Genomic DNA, 26,044 nt, shown 5'->3' with positions numbered 1-26,044 from the left:
CGTGTCAATACAAAGCAATTTAGGAGTGCATGAAAAATCGACCCGAGGTAACAGGCAATTTCTCCGCTCTGCTGGTTAGACGGAAGTAAGGACCAATGAGGCCAGCATCTCTGAGCACGCTCGCCTCGGCAGCGCCTGCTCTGCCACGCACGCTGTCACATTAGCAGCTCTCACCAGAAAGGAGGATGGAGCAAGGCAGGAGAAAGACACCTGCTATGGGGCACAGCCTTGGGATGGGGACAAAGGAGAGCTGAGGGTGGCATCCCATTCTTTCTCCCCTTAAAGATTTTGTTAATTGGGAGGCATTTCTATATGTAAAGTAACAAACTGGTTGAAACAGAGTAGATGGATTTAAACATACAGATAGACTATAAGGCAGGACCCTCTCCTCAGCTCCATAGGACCTACCCTACAGGCAGGGAGCCACTGCCTGAACCACTCCAGGCTGGGACGGGACAAGCAGCTGGTCCAGACAACTCAAAAACCTGATGCCAAAAAGTCAACTTTTAAGCCAAATCCAGAGCATTCCTGGAAGGGACCTGAGGCACTATCTAACACCACGCTGATGCCCTTCTACCATGGACAAAAGGAGAACATTTCACACTGGTGCATCTCCCCAGGCAGGCACTGAGAGGCTACAGGAATTAACAGGGAGGGGCAGAGGATGTGGTGGGAGAGGAAGATGAAGGGAATGGAATCACCAAAGGCTGGCCTGCCCTCCTTCCCTCCCTGTCACCAGCACAGATTGCAGGGAGGGCAGTCGCCTGCCTCTTGCCCACATGGTAGCCACCAGCAGCCATCTCAGAGCGCTGCCTCCACACTGTGAAAGCACGTTGGCTCCAACACCAAGGCTGGCACAGAAAAACACAGGGTGAGCCCAATCCAAGCAAATCTGTTTGCAAATGTGGAGAGCAGCAGCAACGTGCTGGCAGTGCTCATTCAGCACGATGGGCTAACGGACACTCCCACCACTCTAAAAGCATCATGGTCTGTCATTATTAAAGCAGAAAACACACCAGACGGAGCCTATGTCACTGAGTCCAGGATTTTGCTCCCTTGCAACCCCAGGATGTTGCACTCTGAAGAGTTGATTCAGATCCCTCACTCATCTAGAGAGGCCAGAAGTGCCACCTCCACTGAGATAGTCAGGAGAAATTACACTTGCTGACAATTTTTTAGATCGAACAACTTTGAAGCGGACTGAACTTCCCGCCCATGCCACACACCATACGCACAGCAACTCTGGAGGGTGCCACGCATGGAAATGCAGAAGTCAAAAAAGGGAAGAATGGGTAGAGAGAGAGGAAATACAATATTGCTGTGACTCTGCCAGAATAACATGCTGGGTTAAACCTACCCATTTTTATCCAGGACACCATGGGATACAGCCAGGGAGTCAGGGTTTGGGGTTGGGTCCTTTTTGTGCGGTTGCGTTAAGAGTAAGATTCCCATTTTATTTTGATTTAATAAGCTGGTTAATGCGTGTTAACAAAATTAAAAGTCATTATTAAAGGCAGCTGTACTAGTGTATGAATAGCTAAGCATCAGCTTTGCCTTTAGATGATCTGCAGCTTCAGTGTATGCTTCTAATAACCAGCTGTCACTTACCAGCGATGTGGTAACTCTCTTATTAAATCCTAAATGGGCATATGGACGTTACATTTAAAGTAGTACTTTCCCCCCCACTTCTATCTTTTCCCACATGCAACTGAGCCAACTCACGAATTTCCTGCAACATTTTTTCCCTTCACTAATGGGATGCATGTTGAGATCAGAAGGGCCAAATCATGACCTGTCTTTTTGTTTTCACATCCCTTTGGAAAAATCCATATGACTCTCCGTGTGTCAAAAGAGTCATAATACATCCCAGATGCCTCAGCACTAATTGTGCTTTTTCCACTAGAAGCCGCTAAACTCCCCTGAGAAGCCCTTCAACCACAAGTCCTGTTTGTCCAGCACTGCCACGTTCCTGAACAGCTTTGCAGTAACAGGCTGGTGAGCTCAGCTTTTGGACAAGCCACCAACAACAACCCAGCACGAACACCTCCTTAGTCACTAACTGCATATTCAGAAGATGCCAGAAACCAGGGCACTGTGGGGACTGTGAGAAGCAAAATCTGTTTCTGTGATGGGAGCAAGGGCAAAGGGTTAAGAGAGAAAATCAATCTCGTTTGCAAGATTCCAGTACGACTAAAGTAAAAATGCCACCAAATGCAAACAGTGCTTAAAATCAGGAAAACACTTCCACCTTCCATTGTTTTGCACATATTTTGGTTTTTAGCTGAGGCAAATGCAATTAGCAACACAGGAGGCAGTACCTGTACCTTCTCCCAGCATTGTGGTCTCCAGCCAGGAGCAGAGGGGACTTACCTCCCCTGCAGGTCACCCACAGCAGACTGAAGTTGCATCAGCTTAGCAGGAACAGCAAGAAGAGCCAGTTCTGCTCTGTCCTATGTGGGGTCCAACATTAGGACTCGGCTCACACAGACCACTTCCTTCTGTCCCTGTCCTTCCTTGACATGAATCGGTATGTCCTTAAGAGCATTTGAATAGCTAGTGTGGTTGGCTGGGAGACAGTGAGGGGAGAAGTACAGGCAGAGGACTGGAGAGCCCTGGTGCTCCAAAGTATTAACACTGCATTTAGCATGGGTCAGCCCCTGGAGACTTGGGGACAATGATGCTAACGGTCTGTTTTCTGCTCCCACACCCTTCCAGCTCCTTGTGGTGATTTAGAATATGAAATATAGAGAATAGGAAACAGGGTCCCATGCTCCCCAACCAGGTGCTCACCATGCAGAGACCCTCCTCACTTACACCAGCATGGTGGGATATCCATCATGCTCCTGAGAGCTGCTGTGCAAAGTACCCCAAGTGTCCAGGATGCTCCTGTAACTCCAGGTCAGTGCTCTTTCAAGGCACAAGCTGTGCCAGGTTCCCTCTCCCCATAAGAGGTCAGCTGGAGAGGCAGGAGGAGCAGAGAGTTACCACCTCTCACAGATGCTCCCTTTGAAGGCACCACTGCCCAAACATACCTCTACATGATGCCATCTGGGAGCTGCCCCTGTGTTGTCATTGCCTGTTCCCAGGTATCGGCCACTTGCACCAGCAGAAGGCAATGTCAGCAGGCTACCACCACACTGGAAAGTCTTCACAGAATCATCTGGGTTGGAAAAGCCCTTGAAGATCCTCCAGTCCAACCATGAACCTCACACTGACCGTTCTCAACTCCACCAGATCCCTCAGCGCTGGGTCAACCCGACTCTTCAACCCCTCCAGGGATGGGGACTCCCCCCCTGCCCTGGGCAGCCCATTCCAACGCCCAACAACCCCTTCTGCAAAGAAATCCTTCCTAAGAGCCAGTCTGACCCTGCCCTGGCGCAGCTTGAGGCCATTCCCTCTTGCCGTGATTCTTCCTCTGTGCGAAGGAGCCGGCACCCTCCTTTGACTCCATTTTTTCCATCATTAACAGAGGTACCCAGGACTTGTAACACGCCAGGTAAGAGCATCTGTGGATATGTTGCTATAAAATATGAAAGAAACAGAAACAGCCCCTTCCTTGCCCCTCACAGAGATGAACAGCTGGACTGTCTGCCCCAGGCTATGGTCACTGCTGCCCGGGGAAGCGGAGGAGAGCATCAGGGGACTTGCTCTCCTGCTGTGCTCTCCTCTAGGCACTGCTATCAGCCATTAACACAGGATATTTGTGGTCTAAACTTTCCCATCCTTATGTCTGAAGGTCCTATACACTGTGCTATCAATCATCCGCAGAAATATTAAGCTGCTGGAGAGCTGACACTGTCATGTGCTATGTTCATTCACTTGAGGATCAAGCGTCTCGGCGAAAGCAGGAGCAGAGTCCAAAGGCAGAGCCTCCCCATCCCTGATCTCATTACGGCCCTGCCGCCTGCACAGACTCCTTTTCTCTCCAGGTCTCTCTTCCCACAGCACTGACCACAGCTCATAAATTAATAAGTGCATGTATTTTTAAAATCAGGTTTGTGGTGAGGGAGCTGTTGAAGATGAAGTGGAGGGGGTGGGGGGAAGAAAACAAAACCAACACATACAAACAGTTCAAACACTGCAAAATGTTTAACAACATGTCAGTCCTTCAAAGCCACAAACCCCTTGGTCCCTATCTGCTGCCTGGATTCACTATAGGTTTACTGCCAGTGCCAGTGTGAAAGGCGGTGGTGCACGAGGACCCAGAATCCTCTGTTCTGCCTCCAATTATGTGCCAAGCTAAAACTTGGGGGGAAAAAAAAAAAAAAAGCAACACCTAATCCACAGTCATTCTTTAATCTTGTGCAGCTTATTAAAACCAAGAGGACAAGATAATCCACCCAGGCCGGCAAGTTGGAGGCTGCTCATTCCCCCTCCAGAAGAAATCAGCTCATGTTTTCTCCTGAGGGTCCCAAGAGGCTCAGAGACCAAAAGACACTGCCAATATGCTACAGAAAAAAAAAAAAAAAAAAAGGAAGGCAATTATGGAAAAGGTTCAGAGGAAAACATGTTTCTGCACAGCTGCTGAGGGCGAGCAGGAGCTGTACACACAGCAGGAGCTGCCGGCTCCCCACTCCTGGTCATCAGAGGACTGCACCAGAGAGGCAGAGCTGGGGCTGGGGCTATTAGTGGGGTGGGAAGCTCCAGTGACTCGGCCTCAGCAGCCCGATCTACAAAAAGGCTGAAGAAGAGAAAAAGACTCTGTGTTGCAAGATACACAGCCAAAGAGACCTAGGCTGGACAGGTCACCCAGGAGGAAAGAGCTGGGCAGGGTGGACCATTATGTAGGGCACTTGCTCAGCCCTTCTGTTCACACCCCTCGCTGTCACAGACTCCCTTAGGCAAAGGATATACCTAATGGGACAGCACAACATGCATGGCATGACCCCAGTGCTGGACAGGTGACAGAAACCAGGAGCAGGAAACCTGGTGGAGCTAAGGTCCCAATGGCTCTGCTTCCCTCAGGAAAGAGGAGGTGGCAAGGCAACAACACCTTCACTCATGTGATGGGTGAAGATGTATGACAGGATGGAAGAAGGTCATCTGGGGCCACTACCACTTGGCAAAAGAAATAAAAGTAGCTCTATTAGGACAGTGCTGAAAATCCTCCCTGGAGCAGCAGCGATGGGTTTGGATGGACTCTCTGATTTCTGTTAACATTATTAACAAAGAGAGAGAAACTACAAAAAATACTATGAAAATAGTTTTGGAAACTGACTTCCCAAACAAAAACCAAAAATCAGAAACTGGAAGAGAAAAGCTCAAGCATCCTACCTGCAATGGTTAAAGACTTAACATCAACCATAGATGCATCACCAAGACATGACAGTGTTTTAGACTCAATATTGGTGAGTGATAAGAACACTGTGGAAGAGCTGGAACTGGAAAATAACCTTGGACAGAGCGATTTATTATTATTATATCTTGCCTTATTTTGACTTGTTTTAAAAAGAACAGACAGGTAAACAACAGCAGAGTGCTGCCTAAAGGTCCCTGGTTTCAAAAGGGCAAACCCAACCTTGGATATAAAAGGGAGGTTCAAATGTCTTTGAACCAAACGCAAAACTCCCTGGAGACTGCATCCCAAACATGGAAAAAAATATTGAAGGAGCAGCTCCTGAGCAGCTCCTAACTTGCTGGAATAATGGGGATAAAAGGAATAAGAAGAGAGCATAGAAAGGGAAATGACTAAGCAGCAAACACAGCAGTTTTTAGGGGCTGTGAAATAGAAGAGATGGAGTGAGAAATGTCAGAAGTCAAAGTGAGTTAGACCTGGGGAAGGATATTAAAACAAATAGAGAAAGGTTCTCTGGACATACAAACTCAAAGATAATAAAGACAGAACAAGCAGTGCTGTGATGCAGGATGGGGGAAGAGAGTTCACAGAACATCTAGGTGAGGTCCCAAGACTAAATGAATTCTTCTCAGCAGCTCTGGACAGGGACAATAATTATAAACATATGAACTTAGATGGGTGACCTATCTGGAAAATGTACTTATGACAGCTGAGATGGAAGTGAAGATCCAAGATCTTCCTGTGATCAAGTCATGCAGTCAGGTAGCTCCCAGCCCAAATTCCTGGAGGAACTACTCCATGAAATGACAGGACGGGGAGCAAGGGCTTCAATAAATCCAACAGTAAGGAGGTGGAGAACATAAAATACAGCACATGTAAGTAAGAAGGATGAAAAAGCAATCTGAGCAGCTGCCAACCCAATGCACAAGGGGAGAAGCAAAGACTGGGGAGGGTTGTGAAACATGGGGGATGCCAGACTATCCAGTTTGGGATTGTTTTCATTTTTGTCTCACTTTTTCTGTTAATAATTGATCTTCTAGATTAAGGAAAATATGCATTTTAGTGAATCATTTAATGCAGTCTTATGGTCAAGGGGATGAGGCTTAGCCCAGGCAATGTAGCAGCAGATTGGGATTTGGTGGACAGGGAGGTAAGGGGCCAGTTCAGCTGCAGGGCAGTTGGCAGTGGACTTCCCTGCAGAGTGGTCTCAGAACCTGCCCTGGTCAACAATTTCCCTAATGAGCTCATCTTAATTAAACTAACCCATAAGAAGCAGGAGGAAACCAGGGAAGACAATGTGGATATCACAGTGGAAGCACAGTTGGAGGATGGCTCAATCCCTGAAGCAAACTCTGTAGTTTTCAAGAATTTCTACAGCAAATGGGGAATTCATAAGTTGAAAACGACTGAAGAGGAAAAGACCCTGCTTGTAGGAAGTAATTACCGGATGATTAGTGATATACAGCCACAAAGCAGGCAAATTCGATCCTAAGGTGTATGCAGGGGAGAGTTTCCAGCAGAGGAGGACATCACCCAACTCATGAGATAAACTAGTCATCCACTCTCAAGAGCAGCAATAGATGCACAGAAAGGCTGCCAGGACAACCAGCGGGTGGGACATGGCCCAAGAAGAGGGGGCACATGAATTTTTGGTTTATTTGGCTGAAGGAGATGCGATCGCTGTCTCCATCCCAACTGTAGTTAGTAAACAAGGGAAAAAGCAATGGAAGTGGAAGGATGACATGGGTACTAAAAATACATAAGCTAGCTAGAAACATATCTAAACTCAGACTTATGCCTCATCAGAACAGGGAGGCAGCTAGGGCAAACAATGAAAAAAAAAAAAGAAGGAGGAAAGATTTTTAAGATGGTGCCTGCTAAGAGTATGAAAGGGATTTTATGAGGTGGTTCCCAGCTGGGAATTTGGCCAAGGTACTGGGGTTAACACACCCACTACTCTGAAAAGTACCAAGGGATTTTCAGCAGCCAGAAATTGCCAAGACCTGGGTTTTAAATCTCCACTGCTGAAATGCAACTATTTATTCAGAGCAGTTCCACTTGAGCAACTATGTGAAATGCTGCTCTGAGACTCTCAAAAGTCTCCCGGGGAGCAGGCAAAAAAATACATATATTCTGTCTGGAGCTGATTCTCTTTCCACACTTCTCTCCCTCTCATCCCTCTTCACCACTAACAGGATTTGCATCAGAGCAGCCCAGCCCCATGCAGCTCCTGGCTCCTCTGCCTGAGCTCGTCAGACCGTGGAGACATCACCACCTTTGGACATTGGGGAGGAGCAGGGTCCTGGGCACCCGCGGGGGACTTTGGCCATGCAACACACACCTCTGTGCACCTCCTGGCAAACAGGGGAAAGGTTCATGTATCATGGGGTATTGCACAGTTTAGACATGCCCAAGAAATACCAGCTGGGAGCAGAAGGTTTCAGAGCCACTCAAGACTTTCTTAATAACATAAACTTACCTGGTACAAAAGAAAACTGAGCCATCTCCATCCTAAGCCAAATGAGAAGGTACCAGCAGGCTCGGTGGTTCCCAGGGAGCACAGAGCTCATCTTAACATGCACCATGTCCTTATGCACATGCTATGGGGAACAGCCACTGCTTGGGAGATCCAAGTATCCCAATGCCCGGGTATATTTTTTATGAGCTCAATGTACTGTGTTTTTTTGCAACAACCACCAGACCCTGCAAAAGGAGACTGTTCAGCCAGAGCTCTCCATTTTGGGGGGGGATTATTTTTTTATATCCTTGTCCCTTCTTTTACTCCACATTATTTGTGCCATCTGCTCGATGATACTGGTGAAACCCTCCACACCAAAGCCTGGATGTGAACCAAGGAGCGTCGCAAGTCCTGCCCTGCCAGCAGCAAGCAGCATCCACAACATAGCACACAAATGCCAAAGCACCACAAAAGAGCAAACTTGAACAGACTTAATCCTCCTCCAGCTGCTCAGTTCCTTGTTGCTCATCTCTTGCCACTCAGTTTGGCAGCGGGGATAAGCCAAGCGCAGGTGCTGGGAGTGGGGCAGGAGGCAGAGGGGTGCTCTGTGGTGGGCAGTTTGGCTCTTCTGCCTGCAGGAATTTACATGCAACCAGGCAGAGAGGTGGACACCAGCAGCCAAAGTGGTTTAGCAATAAAACCTCCTACACCTCTGAGCCTGTATCTTGGCATGGGAGTGGACAGGTCAGTCCCCAGTGCTGTGAATCCTAAGGCTGCCAGGAAGGTGAGGCACATTTGGCTTTTATTCCCCCTGAGCCTTGTCCAAAGGAGACACCTTTCCACCTTCCTCAGCTTTGGCAGGGTCTCAGGAGCCTAAACCACAACAGAGAAGGGCCAAGGAATGCTGGTAGAAACATGCCCAGTGCTGCTCCAGCCCACCCCATCGTGCTTGCACGCTGACTGGCACCAACCAGGCTGCCCTCGCTGTGCCTCATGCCGCACACGCTGCCTGCCATCCCTTGCCCTCCCCAGCCTCTCGCAACCCCAAGGGAAGAGGGGATGGGGAGGGGGCCAGGCTGCCCGGTCCCAGACCTCACCAGGCGCCTGGGGGATCCCCACAGGGCTCTCCTCCTCCTTGCTGCCCACCACACACATGTCCCCTCCCCTTCCCCTGCCCTTCTCCGCTTGTTGCATGAAGGGTGCGTTTGACCTCAATCTGTCTGCTTGGATTAGAGTCCGGAGCCATTCTCCTCTGCTGAGCACAGAGCCCCGTCAGGGCTGCGAGGCCACATCTGCCATGGCGGGTTATTCAAGAGGGGGTTCAGTGAGGGCTGACGCTGTCGCAGGGCAGCGGGCGACGCGGCGGTGAGAAGGGGCAGTGCTGGCTGCACCCTGCTAGAGCCACCACTCCTGCTTGCAAGGGGAGAGTTACCATCCTGTGAAGCTCAGCTTGCCCAAGAGGTGGAGGTGAGACAGAAAGGATTAAGAGGTGAAGGAGGAGTGGGGACTTCTTATTATAACTGAGTGGAGGTGGCTGCGTGGACTGAGGCTCACCTGCAGGAATATGGGTCCTTTGGGTTTGCAGGAGTGTTTCTTCTTAGTACTGCAGAGACACCTACAAATAAAAGTAAATAAAAAGGTAAGTATATAAAATGCAGCAGGGCCCCGTCTTTGGACCAAGGTGAGTGACCCAGCATGGTTCAAAACAGCTGCACTCTATTCCTCATTCCCAAAATCAGAGCGACCTCACTCAAACTCCTCTCTGGCAGACGTTGCTGGCCCATGACATCCCCAAAAAGTACCTGGACAGGAGATGAGCACCTGCAGGAAGCCCCTTTGACCTTCACTGCACCCTCTAGCACCTTCACATGCTACCAGCGCCTTCTGCTCAGGCTGGAGCCCAGCATCACAGCAGAGATGATCCCAAAGGAAGGACCAGAGGGAGGGGGAAGGTGTCCTTCATCTCCAGATGGACAAAAAGGGCAGAGACATTTGCACAAGGAGCTGACTGGCCAGTCTGGGAAGAAGAAGGAGGATGACAGCTACCGTGATGCCCCTCACATGTACACAGCTCAGCAAACTGGTCAGGAGAGGAGGGCCGCAAGCCCTGGAGGTCTCTCTTGCATTGGTTGAGGATGACAGGCCAAGTCTGACAGCTCTGTGTGCTGTCACCACATATTGCATCGCATTCCCTGAAGGACGATGGGGCGAACACAATGCCCAGAGCCCCGACAAGTGGACTACCAGACAGCCTGGTACAACCAAGAACTGTCCCCGGCTGCACACACCTCTCCAAGTCAAGCCTCTCTCCTCTTTTTCTTTCAGAAACATCAGCAGAGGTATTTCTCCCTGGTCAGAGGACAGGTCAGCTGGCAGCACCCAGCCCATTACGGCCATTTCTGACTGCATGGAAACCTGAGCTTCAAGGAGGGACCATCAGGTCCAGCATCACAGCGGTCAACGTCCTGGGGACATGAAACTTCACTGAGGGATGAGGGTTGCAACACATCGTATTGCACCAGCATGTCCTGCACCACCACAGCTTGTTAACATGGTGCTGGGCCCGGTGCTGGAGCTGAACAGCAGAATTCAACCGCTGACCAAGCCCAGAACTGATGGCTCTGGTGTTCATGGGGTGGGTGGGACTCCACGTACTCTGCAGACCAGGCTCAGCTAAGAAACATAGATTTAGCTTCTGGAATGCCTCAAAATCTCAGGTGCTTAAGTCAGACATTTCCAGCCCAATCCTCCCTGGTGAGGAGGAGATGTATCAGGGCTGAGGGGAGAACCTCTGCTAAGTCCCAGCTGGTTTATCCATGCCCAGAACCTCCAAGACTTTGCCCCATCTATCAACAAGGGCATGTTACAAACATGTAAGCCTTGGCTAAGATGCACATCTCTTGCAGAAGGTGCATTTCAGAGCTTCTCCATCATTTTCTCTCGCTCTGTGCCTCACCCACAGTCACTGTCCCTCAGACACACTGCTAATAGTTCCTAGGTGGAAATCCAAGAGGAAACCCAGCCAGACTGGAGACATGACGGGTCTGACAGGGTTAGGAGAATCCACATTCCACCCACTCCCTGCTCACCTCCAAGGGGAGAAGCCACCACCTGCTCTGGAGTTACAACTCTGCAGGCAGAAAACCCAGCACAACTGCAGGCGGACATGTGCCACACCAAGACTTCGTAGCCCCACTGCTGCCCAGCCTGTCCGCTCTGTCCACGGCCACCGAGGTGCAGCAAACAGCTGGAGTGTGCGGTGACACGATGGTGACGTGCTGGAGGACAGCCTTGATGCTGGGCAGGGACAGCCTTGCCACCATGTCCTGGGGCATCAGCAGTGAGGAGAGTGGCACAGCCCCCCAGCTGCCTTGGCGGCTAGCCTGGCTGTGCTCTTGTTCCTCTGCTCCTTTGACTCTGCCCAGCCCACAACCCCACGACCTAAAAGCCTCCCCTCTTATTTCAGCCCAGTGACACAGAAAAACAGCCTTCAGGATGGGGGGGGGGAAGTCTCAGATACCAGCATGGAGAAATCCTCTGAGTCAAACACACAAACAACCCCAAATCACTGCTTCTCATGAATGTCACAATAAGTAGCACAAACTGTAGCTGCAGGAAAAAAATCCAATAGACACCAATTAGATGCATGACTTGACTGGCTCTGCCACGGCAGCCAGTGGTGGCTTGCTGGTGGCAGCGGAGTGTCCCTGGTCGTGGCTGACAGGGCTGAGCCGCTGCCTCTCCCAAGGCATGCCAGGGACGCTCAGTCTCACCGGTGAGACACATGCCTGCACGCCAGCTGCCTTATGGCCAAGCACACCCTAAAGTCACTCATGTTCTGCCTTAAAAACAGGGGATGGTCCATTTGCTGTGAGCCCAAATCTCCCTGGAGCATTAACAGAGGGTTGGACCCAATGGAAAAAAATCTCATTTAGGCTGCCCAAAATCTGGACTAGTGCAGGCAGTGGCATGTCTGCTATTGCTAAACAGGATGCTACAGCCAGGGCCAGCCCAGCAAAGGTCCTGCCACATCCCTTGACATGACAGAGAGCAGCATCACCCCGTGCCAGAAATACCCAGCGCAGCTGTTGGGTGGCAACATGAGAAAACCCACAGCCCATCCCTGCGCCACAGCTTTTCCTTGCCTACCCACAGTGATGCTGCCATCTGCTTTAGACATCCCGAAGACGACTCTGAAGAGCTGCACTGGTATGATAGCCACAACAGCACGATGCTGTGCCAGGCAGCCTGGCCACCACATTCCCAGCAGCAAGCCCTTCCAAAAACAGCCCTCCTGGTGCTGGCAACCAGGCACCGGGTATCACACTGCGGCTACCCCAGGCATCTGCATCACGCTACAGCAGATGCTCTTCCTGGGGGGGGGTGGGCTCTGGGCCCCGGTATCCCCCACAGCACTGATGTCTGATCCCCTACAGCCTCCTGGCTTGCCCTCTACACTCCAGGAGCATTTAGTGCATCGCAGCCACGCCTGCAAGAAACACACTTCCCTCCTCTTATTTAAACTGCAGCCACTAGAGGGTAATCCAGGCCTCTGAGTTAAACCAGTTCCTTGCTTTGAGACAGTGGGCAGCAGGTAAGTGCCTGAACCCCAGCAGCTAATTACCAGGTGCCTTTCAACAGCCCCCTGCCTAAATCAGCATCCATGCCGCCTCACTGGTAGCCAGAGAGCCCTTCTGGCTACCGCTGAGCTGCACAGCCTGGGGAAGGCACCCCGAGTCCGTGCCCCACGCCGGGGTGCAGTTGTGACGCCGTTTCTTCCAGTTGGATGACGCTACTCCTCTGCGCTGATTAAGCACAGTGCAAAATAATAACGCTAATAATGAAATAACATTTTTAAAACCCACCATAACCCTGAAATCTTCATTAATTATGAATTTTGCATGGCAACCGTTACTAAGAGAGTCTCCTCTGAAACTGATGTTCAAAGAACTTTACATCAAATCTTCAAACAGCTGAGAAGGTTCAAGCTACAAAGTCGAAACATCTGTTGCTTTCTGTGCATTTTTCAATGGGGAGATCAGAGAGGAGGAAAAAAGTGTACAAAATAATCCTGGTTCTGCTTTATTATTTAAATACAATGACAGCCTATGATATACACTCTGCACAGAGAGAAAGCAAAAATGAAGGCAGAGTGTTATACAGTTCTACCTACTGCAGCCAAAAATATAATATGCTTCCATTTGCTTTAAATTTAGCCCTTCTGGGAAATGCTGTATTATCAGCCCTGGGGGATGAAGTCTAAAAGAGGAAAAGAAGGGCAACTTCTGCAGCAGAAACAATGAGCTGACAGTCTCATCCCTCCTCCGACTGCCGTGCAAAGCCCGGCTGTGGTGGGAAAGTTCGGAGGCAAAGCTCTGGGGTGCACCTCCCAGCTACAGCTCATGCCACCTCCCTTCATCGCAACCAGCAGGGAACAAGCAGAAAGGGTTGTCCTCTGTGCCTGTGGGAAGGATGAAGCAGACAGGGCTGTCTCCTAAAAACTGTCTTCAAAACACACTTTCTGCACACAGCTTTGTGCCCTCAGGGCAGGCAGAAATCTGGAGACTGGTGCCTCTTCATACCCAATCAGTTCCATCTAGTGAGGTCTTTACTAGATCTGGCTGTGACATTTTTCAGACTTTTCATTTGGAAAAACTAGCATCTTTTTACCCAAAACCAAATCTTTCAAGCAATAAACCAACAACCAACATTCTCAACGTTTTCCAAGGCTTTTGCAGAATATTTGGTGTCATGTAGGATCGATACTGCTTTCAGCGTAAGGTTGACTTTTTTTGTTGAACAGTGAGATGAAATTTCTAACATTTGAATTAAAGACCTCAATTCAACACACAGCACAGCAACCTTTAGCCAAGGTACTCTCAGAGACAAGACCCAGAGGATTGCAAGGTCCCTGCACTTCCAGTGTTTCAACCCCTTTCCCTGGAGCCTCAGGCGTTGCTGCATCGTAAGACCAAAACCTGATGAGAGGTTTAGCAGCGGACAAGCCTTTCGTTAAACGCCAGCTTTCAAACCATGTGCTTTTGGGGACTGCTGCCCCTCTGAGAGCTAATGCTAGGTTGGAAAAAGAACTAGTCTGCCACAGGTAGGTTCAGCTAATGCCAGCAACCAAGACCAATTAGCAAACTTCAGATGAAGAGCTGGACATCAAGGACATCTGTAACACGAGGCTGAGAAAGGCTTCTTGGGTCACTGTACCAAGTCCCTGTGTCACAAGCATGGTGATATATTATTCCTTAATAAACATAAAGCTCAAAGCTTTCGTTCAAATCCCCCAAAACAAGAGTGGAGTAGGTGTGAGAGAGACTGACTGGCTCCCAAGAGCCTCGTGAACCTGAGATTCATGACCGAGTCCTCCTCCCTGCCTCAGACCCAACCTCAAGCATCCGAATTTTCCTCAAGGCACAGTCTCCTGCTACTGTGGCGAAGGTGAAAGTTCCCCACATGCCTCACTCCTTCCAGTAGGAAGGTGTCCAACTCCTTCAAAGAGGCTTTTTCTGCCCGGAGAGTCTGCTTTCAGCCCCTGTTCATTTGGCTGCAGCTGAGAAATTCAGCTGCTGATGGCTCAGCGCAGACAGGGATGAATTATCAAATGCTGTTCCGGGAGGCATGTAAAATATCCTGGTGGCAGTCATGCTGAACTCCTGGCCATCCTCTGGCTTTCAGTGTAATTTGTAATTTCAATTTGGGCCCCAACAGTTCAACAGTCCTTGGGGCTCGGTTGGGTCAAAAAGATCAGAACAAGAGGATGAGAAAGGAATTAACATTTTCAGAGTGCTTTGTCCCAGCAGCTTTCCCAGCTCCTATCTCACCCAGACCCACCTGGGCCCCCCTGGCAGCTCCTGCCCTGTAAATCCCATCAGGTTTCACTGACTCCTGCCCATGCAACTGGCTGGCAGCAGTCAGAAGCGAAGGCTGAAACCAGTGCTGAAATTCCCTCCTCCCCAGGCAGTGCATTTCAATTACCACAGCGTGGGCTTCCAAGTGGATTTATCAAACTGGGCCTATAAAGCAAATTGAATAATCTCGTGCTTCAGACCTATAAAATATAAGTATTATACTTGAAAGTACTTTGACAAACTAATAAAGATGGAGAGTGAGGGGAAGGAGTGAGGAGAGCAACCAGCTCCTTGTTAATGTGTTGTAACCGAATCTAATCGCCACCCGGCTCCATCGTGGGAGCTGACGGGGTGCATCCAGCTGTGAGACTGCACAGTCTGCATGGAAAGCTGATAAACTTTCAGATATAAGGCTGTTTGATCACTCATTTTGCCCAGGACATTTCCCCTCCCTGCTGAACCTCCAGATCTCTCCAAAAACAAGACCCGGGGGGAGAGTTGGAGATAACTCAGACCTTGGAGGGGACCTGATAGGAGTTAGACATCCTTCCAAAAACAGCATCTGTGAGGAACCTGGTCTTCACCTCTCTGCTGAGCAGGACCAGTAGAAAGGGGATTAAACTGCAACAAAGAAGATTTAGGCTGGTCAGCAGGAAAAACATACTGAGCGTGAGGCATGGGGAAGCCGAGTTGTATGTTGCTGGTGGAGACTGCAAACCTGCAGTTGTGTCAAAGAAGCAGTTGGGGGAATATCTCGCCACAGTTTGGGACTGGGAGGACACTGATTCATTGGGCAGGTCCAACATGAGGCCTTTCATGATACTAAATTGCTTGAAAATTGGGGCACAAGGCTACGTGAGACACAACAACCCTGGCTCTTTGGGAGCTCTTCTGCTTCACCCAGTTCTGCAGAAACCAGATCTCCTTTCTTTTAACCCTTTCCCGACTGTAACACTGACCCTCACCTTGGGCAGACTCTTCCCATACATCCTGATATTAATGAACACAGGTTCCTCCCCACAATGGTGTGCTGTCCTTCCTCCTACCTCTGTGAGACCCTACATTCAGAGAGACCTCCCAAATCCTGGCCACTGTAACACCAGAATGTTGGGATTAGCTGCAAACATCTGCTTTCTCTAGCATAAAAGACATCCTCACCCTGCCAGCACCAGTTTTCATCATTTGGTATCCAATGGTAGGAAGAACACTCCAGGTTTTGTTTTCCTGAATCCCAGTTCACTCCTTGCCCTCCATCAACCCCTTGCAAACCTCGCTAGCACTGAAGACAAACGACCTATCCAGGGCAGGGTCAGACTGGCTCTTAGGAAGGATTTCTTTGCAGAAGGGGTTGTTGGGCGTTGGAATGGGCTGCCCAGGGCAGGGGGGGAGTCCCCATCCCTGGAGGGGTTGAAGAGTCGGGTTGACCCAGCGCTGAGGGATCTGGTGGAGTTGGGAACGGTCAGGGTGAGGTTCATGGTTGGACTGGAGGATTTTGCAAGGGCTTTTCCAACCTGGGTGATTCTGGGATTCTGAGGCAATGCCAGGAACAACCATCAACCATGATAATCCAAACAGGATCTATAACCCCAAATTAGCAGGAAACTACAGAAAGGGTTTAACTCCTTGGCTTTGTCTCTGTCCTACCTCTGCAACCCTTACATGATCCAGGAGCAGTAATCCAAGAAATGGAGCCATGATTCCTCCTTCTCTGTCTCCTCCCAAACACATGGGAGCCCACATCTTCACATCATGGATTCCTATCTGGTAAATCTGGAGTAGCATGCTCACACCCTCACCCAAACTAACACATGTGGAGTCAGCCCATGGCACGTGCAGCCCTTCAAGCTCTAGCAAGCCCTGCTCTGGCCTGAAGCCCCATCCCTTGGCCGGACACCAGCTGAGGGCCACATTTCCACCCAGGTAGGACACGTGTCCAACCTTCCATGTCACAGCACCTGGTGTTTCCCCTAGTTAACCAGCACACAGAGCTGCAAGGCGTGATGGAGCAGGGTGGTGAAATCATCCAGCTAGCCCTTCAGAAAATTAAAAATAATTATCCAGCCTACAAATTTACCTCAGCGATTTCCCATCGCAGTGAAACCCCCTCCGGCAGTCCGCTCGAGCTCAGGCAGACGTCAGACCCCTCTCCCTTGCTTGTTATTTACTCTCCACTCGCTGCCTTTCTTCTGCCCCAGTGACCCCACTGTTCACACATCCCTGCTCCGCCTTTAACCCCATTTTGGTTTAGGGTCTGATTAACTCTTGATGCTGAAGGTTTTCGCCATCAAAAGGCTTTGTTGCCATGGTAACTCCTGGGGGGGGGGGGATTATTCAAACCAACGTGTCCAGCTAGCGCAGGTCAGCAGGATGGAGGAGCCCCCAGGGATGCTCCAGTCCTGCTCCGCAGCCGCGCTCCTGCCTCCTCCCTGCCGCCAATTACTGCAGATGAGCCCCGAAATCCCGCTGCCCTCTTTAACTCTCTCTCTGCATTAACACCAGCTCACGCGCTTCTTTTTAATTTTTTTTTTTTTGCGCCATGTGTCACTAATTTTACTCATTTTCTGAGTTTGTCTAGAATAGTAAAAGATTTGATTAGAGCGTTCCCGGTTTTAATTGTAATTAGGACAGTCATTGTACGAGCTATAAAAGGAAATTGGGCTACCGCTGAGTGGAAGAGCCCCTGAGAGAATAGGAGCTGCAAAGGGAGAATTTCGTTCATAAAAAAGGAAAAAAAAAAGTCAGTTTGGGGAAGAAATAAAACTCCAGCTCAGGATAGTGTGACAGCCAAAGTGGCCCAGGCATCTGGGACCATAACAAAATCGTGTTTCCTAGGGACTGCAGCACGGGTCATGAGCAGTTTCTTCCCTGCTGCAACCTTCTGCGTGACCTTGGGTGAAGCACCTTTGCTCTTGTGCCTCGGTTTCCCCCACTTGGACTGATCTGTATGGTCTGTGAGCTCATGACTTTACGATGTGCAGCGTGATCCCTTGTGATATGGCAGAGGCAGCATTGAAATAACCCGCCCAGTCCCCATCACTTACCAGGAGCCATGTTGCTGGTGGCACTACGGCTGCTGAGGGACATCGCCTGCACCCAGGGGACAGCAGGATGCCCCTGGCCACCAGCCAAGGCCCCAAGGATGGACACTGGACATTTCTGCTTTTTTCCAGCAGAGGGAGGGGAAGGCCAGTTCAAGTCAGTCACAGTGGTATTAATGCTGGGAGGAACACCTAGAAATAACACGTGTAAAATCAGAGCAGTCACCTCCTTAAAAGCTGAGGGAGAAGTGGGGCTCCCCCAGCCAGAGCATCACCCCAGGGTTTGCCAGCTCGGGGTGACCCGTGCCAGGCACATTGTGGTCAGTCACCAAGTCATCGGGGACCAGAGGGATGGGTGAGACGCCTGCAGCGGTGTTTCTCGACCGACTTCACCACATAGAAAAATTGCTCTAGACAGTCGTGGCCGAGATTGCCGGTTGTGATCTCCAGCCCGGTTGCTGCACCCCACCTCCAGCCCCTCCAAAGGGGGACCCTCTGAAAAGGGGCAGCTGGCAGCACCCAGAATCATGTCACCTGCCCACCACCCTGCGGCTCTGAAGGGGGGTGGCTCGCGTCTCCGGAGCTGTCAATCCAATGCCATAAAATTCAAGATAAATCAATTTTCCCCCTTCCCCCTGCTCTAATTCCACCAGGGGAGACGGTCGTTTTCCTGAAGCAATCATTTGCCTCAGTTTAAAAAAAAAATACAGTGAAGCTCTGACTGCTCGTGGCCCATTAATGTGTATCAGCCGCCGCTTGCCACCTCCTAATGATCCCACCTCCGAGCCAAGCCCAAAACTGTGGGCTTTTTACCACTACATTTAAAGCAAAGAACAAACATAAACCAGTCATCTCTCAGCGTGGCTGCGATTTTCATTAGTCCAGGCGGGGAGAGAAAGGGGGTGTTGCTCTGCTCGGCCCTTGCTGCCTTCACAATTTATGGATTTGATTTTTTTTTTTATATTTTTTTTTTCTCTTCCCAGCAGCTCAGAAGAAACTTAATCATCACCTCGGAGTGGGAGGAAACCCCCCGTCGTATCCTTCAACTTGCAAGGCCACGTGATGCTGCTCTGGCCTTTCCCATGAGACATCTGAACACAGCGCATGGCCTGGCGCTCACAGCCCGTGTTAATACTCTAGCTGGGCTTTAATTATTCTATTCTATTCTATTCTATTCTATTCTATTCTATTCTATTCTATTCTATTCTATTCTATTCTATTCTATTCTATTCTATTCTATTCTATTCTATTCTAATTCTATTCTATCCTATCCTATTTATCCTGTTCTATTCATCACAGAATCACAGAATCATCTCGGTTAGAAAAGCCCTTGAAGCTCCTCCAGTCCAACCATGAACCTCACACTGACCGTTCCCAACTCCACCAGATCCCTCAGCACTGGGTCAGCCCAACTCTTCAACCCCTCCAGGGATGGGGACTCCCCCCCTGCCCTGGGCAGCCCATTCCAACGCCCAACAACCCCTTCTGCAAAGAAATACTTCCTAATATATAGAGAGACCCAAAGGCAGGAGAGAATCTCCATGCGGCTGGCGAGAACAAGGAGGTGCACAGGGAAAGTGCAAGACCACAGTGATGGCGCAGGGTAGAGGTCCCGTGCAAACAGCCCTGGACAAGACCTTCAGACCCCACACGGGTGCCCCGGGATGTGCCACTCACCTGGAGCCTGAGTTGGGGCGAGATGATGGCACAGGGGCCTCCACACCCCCCCCAGGGTCAGCCAGGGTGGCTGCAGGCTGCCTCCACTGAGCCCCGTCAGCGCCGGGCACGCCGGGGCTGCTGCAGATTTGCTGAATTACCGCCGACTCAGGCGGCAGCGGTGTATGTTATTGCTGGAAGGTTCACATTTTATCATTTAATCAAATAAAGTGCATTTGTGGATTACACAATCATTTGCAGGCCTTGATAATCTTTTTCTGCTTAGCTCTGCACTGGAACTGAGAAGGCAAACAAAGACATTTGTAGCTGTCGTTGGAGGCCCTGGCTTCATGCCAGGAGCTCTTACTCCTTGGGAAAACTGGTGCAATTTGTATTGAAGAACATCCTGGCGATCATGAAATACTAGATATTTATTTATTTGGCCAACCAGAAGGTTTTCTGAGCTTTTGTTCTCCAACAAAACAATAGAGCAAATATTAAGGAGGAAAAAACAAAAAAATCCTGCCTGCCAATGGCTCAGAGCAAAGCAACAAGATCCAGCAAGAGGGTTTATGGGGACAACAGCAGGTCCCAGATGGGTGTCAAGGTCACCCCTTCCCCTCTCTGCACCCTGTCATGGCACACAGATGTCCTCCAGCAAGAAATTTCAGCCCAAAGCAGGAGAGGATCCATGGCAGGGAACCCCAAGCGCACTGAGCCACCGAGGAGGTGAGTCACTGAGGGGACAAAAGGGGTCGGCTCCGCTTCTTGCACTGGTGGGGTGCTGCTGCCAGCTGGAGCGTGGGGTCCCCTCCAACGCATCCAATGAGGACAAGCCACCACGGAAACCCAACCTGACTCTTTAGGGAAAGACCTTCACCCTTATAGCTTGAAAAGACCCCAAAAGCAATGAAAGCCCCACCACATGTTGGACTGAAAACTTGGCAAGTGTTATTTAAACACAGTTTCCATACCCAGTACAGCGCTCACCTGCCTGACGCTCAGCTGCCATGTCGCCACCAGGATGGTGTTTGCAGCCACAAAATTTGGGGATATGAAGGTCTTTTTTCCATTACCCTCAGTTAAATCCTTCCAGAAACCTGAACAAAATTCAGTTAAAATGTGATTTTCTTACACAGTTGAAAGGTTGGTAAAAGAAAACCTTTTTTTTACAATCAAAAAAAAAAAAAAAGATCAAATCAATCTATGTTTTCATGGCACTACGGCTGAAATAGTGGATGTTTAATACTTGTTGCTGATGTTCTTCTCACTGGAGAGTCAGAAAACTGCAGGAGAAAACAGAAGAAACATCCAGTTTATACATATACTAAACGCAGAGAAAGTTGCATTTAGGATTCATCGTACACAACCAGCCCTGCCAGCCCAAACCCTCAGGAGATTGGCCCCAGAAAGGGCAGATGCTAAGGAAAGAAGAAAAAAACTAAAACAGGTTAATTTGTGTGATTTTGGTCTGAGTGCTGGGCAGAGCCCCAGCCCCGACCTCCCACCCCAGGGATGCACTCCCCAAACTCACCTCCTGGTGCCCGAGAATGTCCCCCCACATCTGCCACAGCCTGCCGTGCTTCAGGATCCTGCACACCCTCTAAAGCAGTTTGGAGGTTCCCGAAGCCACGGGGTGCCACAGCAGCTTCGCAAAGCCCAAAGACGAGGAGCTGGGAAAGAGGACGCCCTACAGCGTGCGGAGCCTACGGAGACGTGACTGTGGCGTCACCCCAGCACCACGGACCTGCTCCCCGCCAGCCCCAAGCACTTGTGCTGCCACCCCAGCATGTCCCTGCCGGAGGAAGGACCAGGGTGAAGAGGCAGAAGCGAAGCTGTCCCAGCCCTGGTCGGCTTCTTTTGACCCCAGCGAGTGGCAGTGCAGCCGGGCAGGTATTTATTTACCTTTTCCTGCTTGCAGCGTAGATTCAGCTCCTCTGGACCTGCTCAGCAGCTCTTGAGTGCTTTGAAAGGCGACGAGTGAAATCAAATGGTTTAAAACAATTTAATATAAGCCACCCAGGAAAGTGGCTAATGCAGGAGCCCCCTCCCACTCCACATACATCGACTGCCCAAACCCCACTGTGAGTGCCTGGAGGAGTCCCCAGAGCTGCTGAACAGGCACAGCGTGGGGTGCCCACACCCACACACGCACCCCGGTGATGCTGGCCCATCCCGATGCCATTTTGCATCGTGTCACCCTGGCACGGCCATGGATTCTGCCACAGCTCCTGGGAATGGACCTTCCCCAAGGCCACCCACTCCACCCGCCTGCATCGCCCTCAAAACACAGGCGAGACACCGGCTTTAGCAAAAATGTTTAATCTCTCCTTGATGCGTGTGTTTATTTACAAGTACTAAATCTGAAGAACATTAAAATAGGAAATAGCAGGATATTTACACGATCAAAGGGCATTTGACCAGCCGTGCTGGCCTGTTGCTTCAAGTCTGAAACAATCACAGAAAAGTAATCAGGACTCTGGATTTATTTTTTTTTTCCCCATTTAATTTTCTAAAACTATTAAAATTCTCTGCCTTTCGCTGGGTCCACATTAAGTTCCCCCCCTCTTTCTTAAAGGACAGCTCGTTGTGCGCTTTGGTCGGGAGCAGGTAAGCCCGGGCTTGGGGGGGGGAGGTGGGTCCCGCCACCCGTCCCCCTGCTCCCTGTCCCCAGGCTGGGGCCAGACCCGGGGGTGGCACAGGGCTCCTGCCAAAGGGGGACACTTCCAGACTGGATTGCACTTTTTTTTTTTTTTCACCCCAAACTGAAGAGAAAAAGGCAATGTGAGCAGAGGGACAGGGAGGGACGTGCTCGCTGCAGCAGTCGGGGATCAGCCCGCAGGGTCCAGATGCCTCCAGTGGCAGCGGGCAGAGGGGGAGCTCCCCAAAACACAGGCTCAGGGCATGGGAGGCTTCTCCATCTCACCCCATTTTGGGGCATAGGCGATACCACCAGTAAGAGGAGTCCTGTGAATGCTTCCCAGCCTCTCCCCACCTTTCCCCATTCCTAGGCAGGATTAGATAGGACAGCCAGCCCGGCTCTGCCCCCTGCTAGGCGAGGGTAAGGAAGGCCAGGTTGCCTGACACGATTAAGGACGCTGGGCATCACGCGAAAGGCAAAGGTAGCACCAAGAAGCACTGGAGGCTGCGGGCAGCATCGCAATGCCCAGCTCGCCGACCGCCACCCACCCTGTTAGAGGCAGCAAAGGGACCCCAGAGGGGTGGGAAGCTGCTGGGGGGGATCCTTTGGTGGAGCAAACCACAGGCAGCCCAAAGCTCCCCAGGAGGAAGCCAACGGGAACCCATCCCCAGATCTACACCATGGCTCTGGGAAGAGCCTCAGCACAAGGGGAGCCCAGAGCAGCCACACCACAGCACCACCAGCCTGGCCGGCATGACCCCCCCGGAACCTCTCTGCTGCCAAAATCCGATCCAAGCCCACCACGGTCAAGAAAACTCTTCTGTCCCTTCAGCCTGGCCAAGGGAGCACCCACAGCATTGCTGCTGGGGAAGCGACAGGCTAATAAACCCTCCGCTCTTAACGATGCTTCCAGTCCTCATTGGTCAAGGAGGAAATTTTCAGGGAGCTGCTCTTAGAAACACATCTCCATCCCCTGCAACCAGCAACGGGGAGGGTCCCACCGTCCCCTCTCAATCACCACAAAAACTACACGCTTGGCTTCCTCGACAGCAACCAAAGCTCCCCAAGACGCTCTTACCACTGCGACAGGCAGGACCCACGCCACTTCTGGAAGGACACATCAAAGCCACCGCCCCCCTTCCACCAGATCGCAACGAGCACCAACGCACGGCCGGCGATTTCCAGGACCTCCACCAACGCCGCCAGCCAAGAGCGCTGCCAGGAAGCAACTCTGGGCCAACCTTGCACCAAAGGCAGCCGCAGGCACCCCTCCGCCCCGCGGCAGCAAAGGACACCCCGAGAGACCCTCCTGGGAGGATTTTGTCCCACCGGAGCACCCAGGGAGCTGCTGGCAGCCAGCGGTGGCCCCAGCGTGGGGCAGGCAGGCACACAGCTGTCCTTTAAGGCTCTCCGAGTACCACATTTGAGATGTGAACTTCTGAAGTCTTTCTTTTTGCCTTTTTTTTTTTTTCTTTTGGACAAGAAAGTGACAAATTAATTTCAAATAAAAAAAGATAACAGGTCTAAACAAACCTCTAATATTCAACACTTGCAGTTTTTTTGTTTTACGGGTTTTTTTTTTTTTCTTCTGTTTCTTAAAAAGATCAACTCAGACTAAAATCTAGCACAGTCATGCAACAGCCCACAGCTCTCAGAAATCCAGCGACAGCTCGGGGTTCGTAGGTTTGGGAAACAATTATTACTTCTTTTTCAAACATAGTTTTGCTGTTGTGGTTGGTTTTTTTGTTGTTGGTTTGTTGTTTTTTTTTTTAAATCAGCATCTTCTCCTTTCCCTCCTTATTAAAACAAAACAAAACCAAACAAAATTACAACATAATGAGAGATGTGCAGGCTTCAAACGATTGTTCTGCATGGTGAGAAAGGCTTGGAAATTTCTTCCAGACCATTTGGTATCCTTTTCTTTTTTTTTGTGTAGTTGTTTGTTTTGTTTTAACTGGCTGTGTAAATTCATTTCATATTTATATTGGTTCGATTCTCCTTCAGTAACTATACAGCACCCCACTGGGGCACGAGAATTAGATTGTAACCACATATATATATATACACACTTTTATTATTTTTTTTTTTTAATTAAAAACTTCATTATTTCTCCCTCTCCCCCCCTTAACTTGCAATTTAAGGGAACGGACAGAAATCAGCTGGGCTTCTTTCCACTTGGATTTCAACAGCCACCCGCTCCTGGCAGAGTTTGGCCCTGTCTGCCACGGCCCGGGCAGCGACGGGAGCTCTCGGTACAGAAAAGGAAAGGGTTTTGCTCATTTTTTTGGAAGCTTTTGGTCACCTGCTGCCATTTGGGGCAGCACTCGGCACCTTTTCATCTCTGGAAAGCACAAACCCGCAAGGATCTGACATTTCGAAGCGGGCGGCCAAGGGAGAGACCTGGGGTTTCCAGCGAACCTCCTGGCAGGGCAGAGGCGGTGGAGGGGAGACGGGGTGACAGCAAGGGGAGAAAGGGGGAGAAAGAAGGAAAAGACAGAGAAAGAAAGGTCAATCTTGGGTGGAAAGTCCTGCACATGTTTGGGCTTCCCAGGCGGAGGAGCAGGCGACAGGCCGGTCCCTGGGCACCCAGGGGGATTTGCTGGGGGGGATCCCGGTCAGGAGACACAGAAAAGCTGCCCCCCCTTTCCCCGGGGATCTGGTCCCTTCCCCTGCATCAGCACAAAAAGATGATGGTGGGGGAAAATAAAAAATATAAAGGGGCTTTGTTAAGGCTGCTCCAGCGACAGGGGATCTGTCAAAAAACCACCCATGCTGGCTCTTCACAAACCCTCCCGACGGCCCCCAAGCCCCCACACCCGTCCTCCGCCCCGCATCGTCCCGGGACAGGCAGGGGTGGGCAGCACTGCCCAGACCTCCCTCGGCCACCAGACTGGGAAAACGAGGACGAGCTCAACAAAACACCGACCATCCCTCAGCGATCCCCCAGGAAAAGAAAAACCAACCTTGGGATCATCCTTCCTCTCTGATCGTGACCTCCAGAACCACTCCAGCAGCATTTAAATAAGAGCATCTATTCAGCTAACATAACTCCCACCTTTTTTTTTTTTTAGATTTTTTTTTTTTCCGCACTAAACAACATTCAAATAAAACATGGCACAGGACATATTTTAGAAATATCAAAGCTCAGGGATTTCTCCCTTTCCTGCCCACCCCTACTGCCCCCACCCCCAAATCTCCCCAGCATCAGTCCTTTAGCGTATTTTTTAAAACCATTTTGTTAGTTTGTTGCAAAAATTCAGAATATTTTTTCCCCTCCCATTTTTTGTTATAATTTTTTTCCTTTAAATTAAAAATTTTGTTTTGTCTCATGTAAATTGTGCAAATATAGCAGTTAACACTAGTGGCAGAAGGCCAGAGAGAGAGAGAGAGAAGGGGGAAGAGACAGAAAAAAGAGAGAGGAGGAGGAGAAGGAGAGGCCAGCTGGGGGGAAGGAGGGGAGAGCAAGTCAAGTACAGTAAAAATAGGAGCCCACCCACCCCCCCCTCCACCAAAGTAACAACAACATCCAAACGCCGTCCTAGAAAGCCCCGCGGTCCCGACCCTCCTTCCTTGTGGGCACGGGATGCCCAGCGGGTCCGTGGGGCAGGCGACCCCCTTCTCCTCCACCCGGCATCGCCCCTCTGCAAGGTCACTGCCGCATCCCGGTTGGATTGGGGGGGTTTGTGTGTGTCTGTGTCTCTGTGTGTCTGTGTGTGTGTCAGGGGGTTTTATCGATGTTGCTGCTGTCGTCGGGATTTGGGTTTGTTTTTTTTTTCCGCTAAAGCGCGAGGTTTCCGTGTTCGTTCGTGGGAAGTGTGCGGAGGCGCGGCGGCTCCCGCGGGTCCGGCCGGCCCCAGCCCCAAAGTCTTCTTCTGCCCGCGGCGGCCGCTGGCCGGCCCTCTCCCTCCTGCCGCCTCCGCTGCCCGGGGTGCTGGCACCGCGCCGCCGCCTTCTCAGCTGCTTAAGGCCATTGTGTCGATCGCCTGCTCCAGCTTACTCCTCAGCCGCTGCCTCCGGGCCTGCTCGTCCTTCTCCAACGCAGCTAAAATCTGGGGGGAAAGAGGGGAGGAGAAGAGAGGATGAGGAGATGCTCTTCTA

The 26,044-nt window shown here is 50.6% G+C and overlaps 1 protein-coding gene across 2 annotated transcripts in view; it reads right to left on the bottom strand.

The window, feature by feature from the left end:
• Positions 1 to 21,611: 21,611 nt before the first annotated feature.
• The window catches only part of PLXNA1 (plexin A1), a 129,692-nt gene continuing 125,259 nt past the window's right edge, over positions 21,612 to 26,044 (bottom strand). For both annotated transcript variants that reach the window (XM_074835806.1, XM_074835807.1), the window contains exon 32: positions 21,612 to 25,995. In XM_074835806.1, the coding sequence (XP_074691907.1) occupies positions 25,900 to 25,995 (96 nt within the window). In that variant the 3' untranslated portion in view covers positions 21,612 to 25,899. The remainder of the gene's footprint in view (positions 25,996 to 26,044) is intronic.

Source organism: Strix aluco, chromosome 11 (genome assembly GCF_031877795.1).
Source record: "Strix aluco isolate bStrAlu1 chromosome 11, bStrAlu1.hap1, whole genome shotgun sequence".
Taxonomy (NCBI): Eukaryota; Metazoa; Chordata; class Aves; order Strigiformes; family Strigidae; genus Strix; species Strix aluco.
Note: the sequence above shows the minus strand (reverse complement) of the source record. Positions and strands in the feature narration are given on the sequence as shown.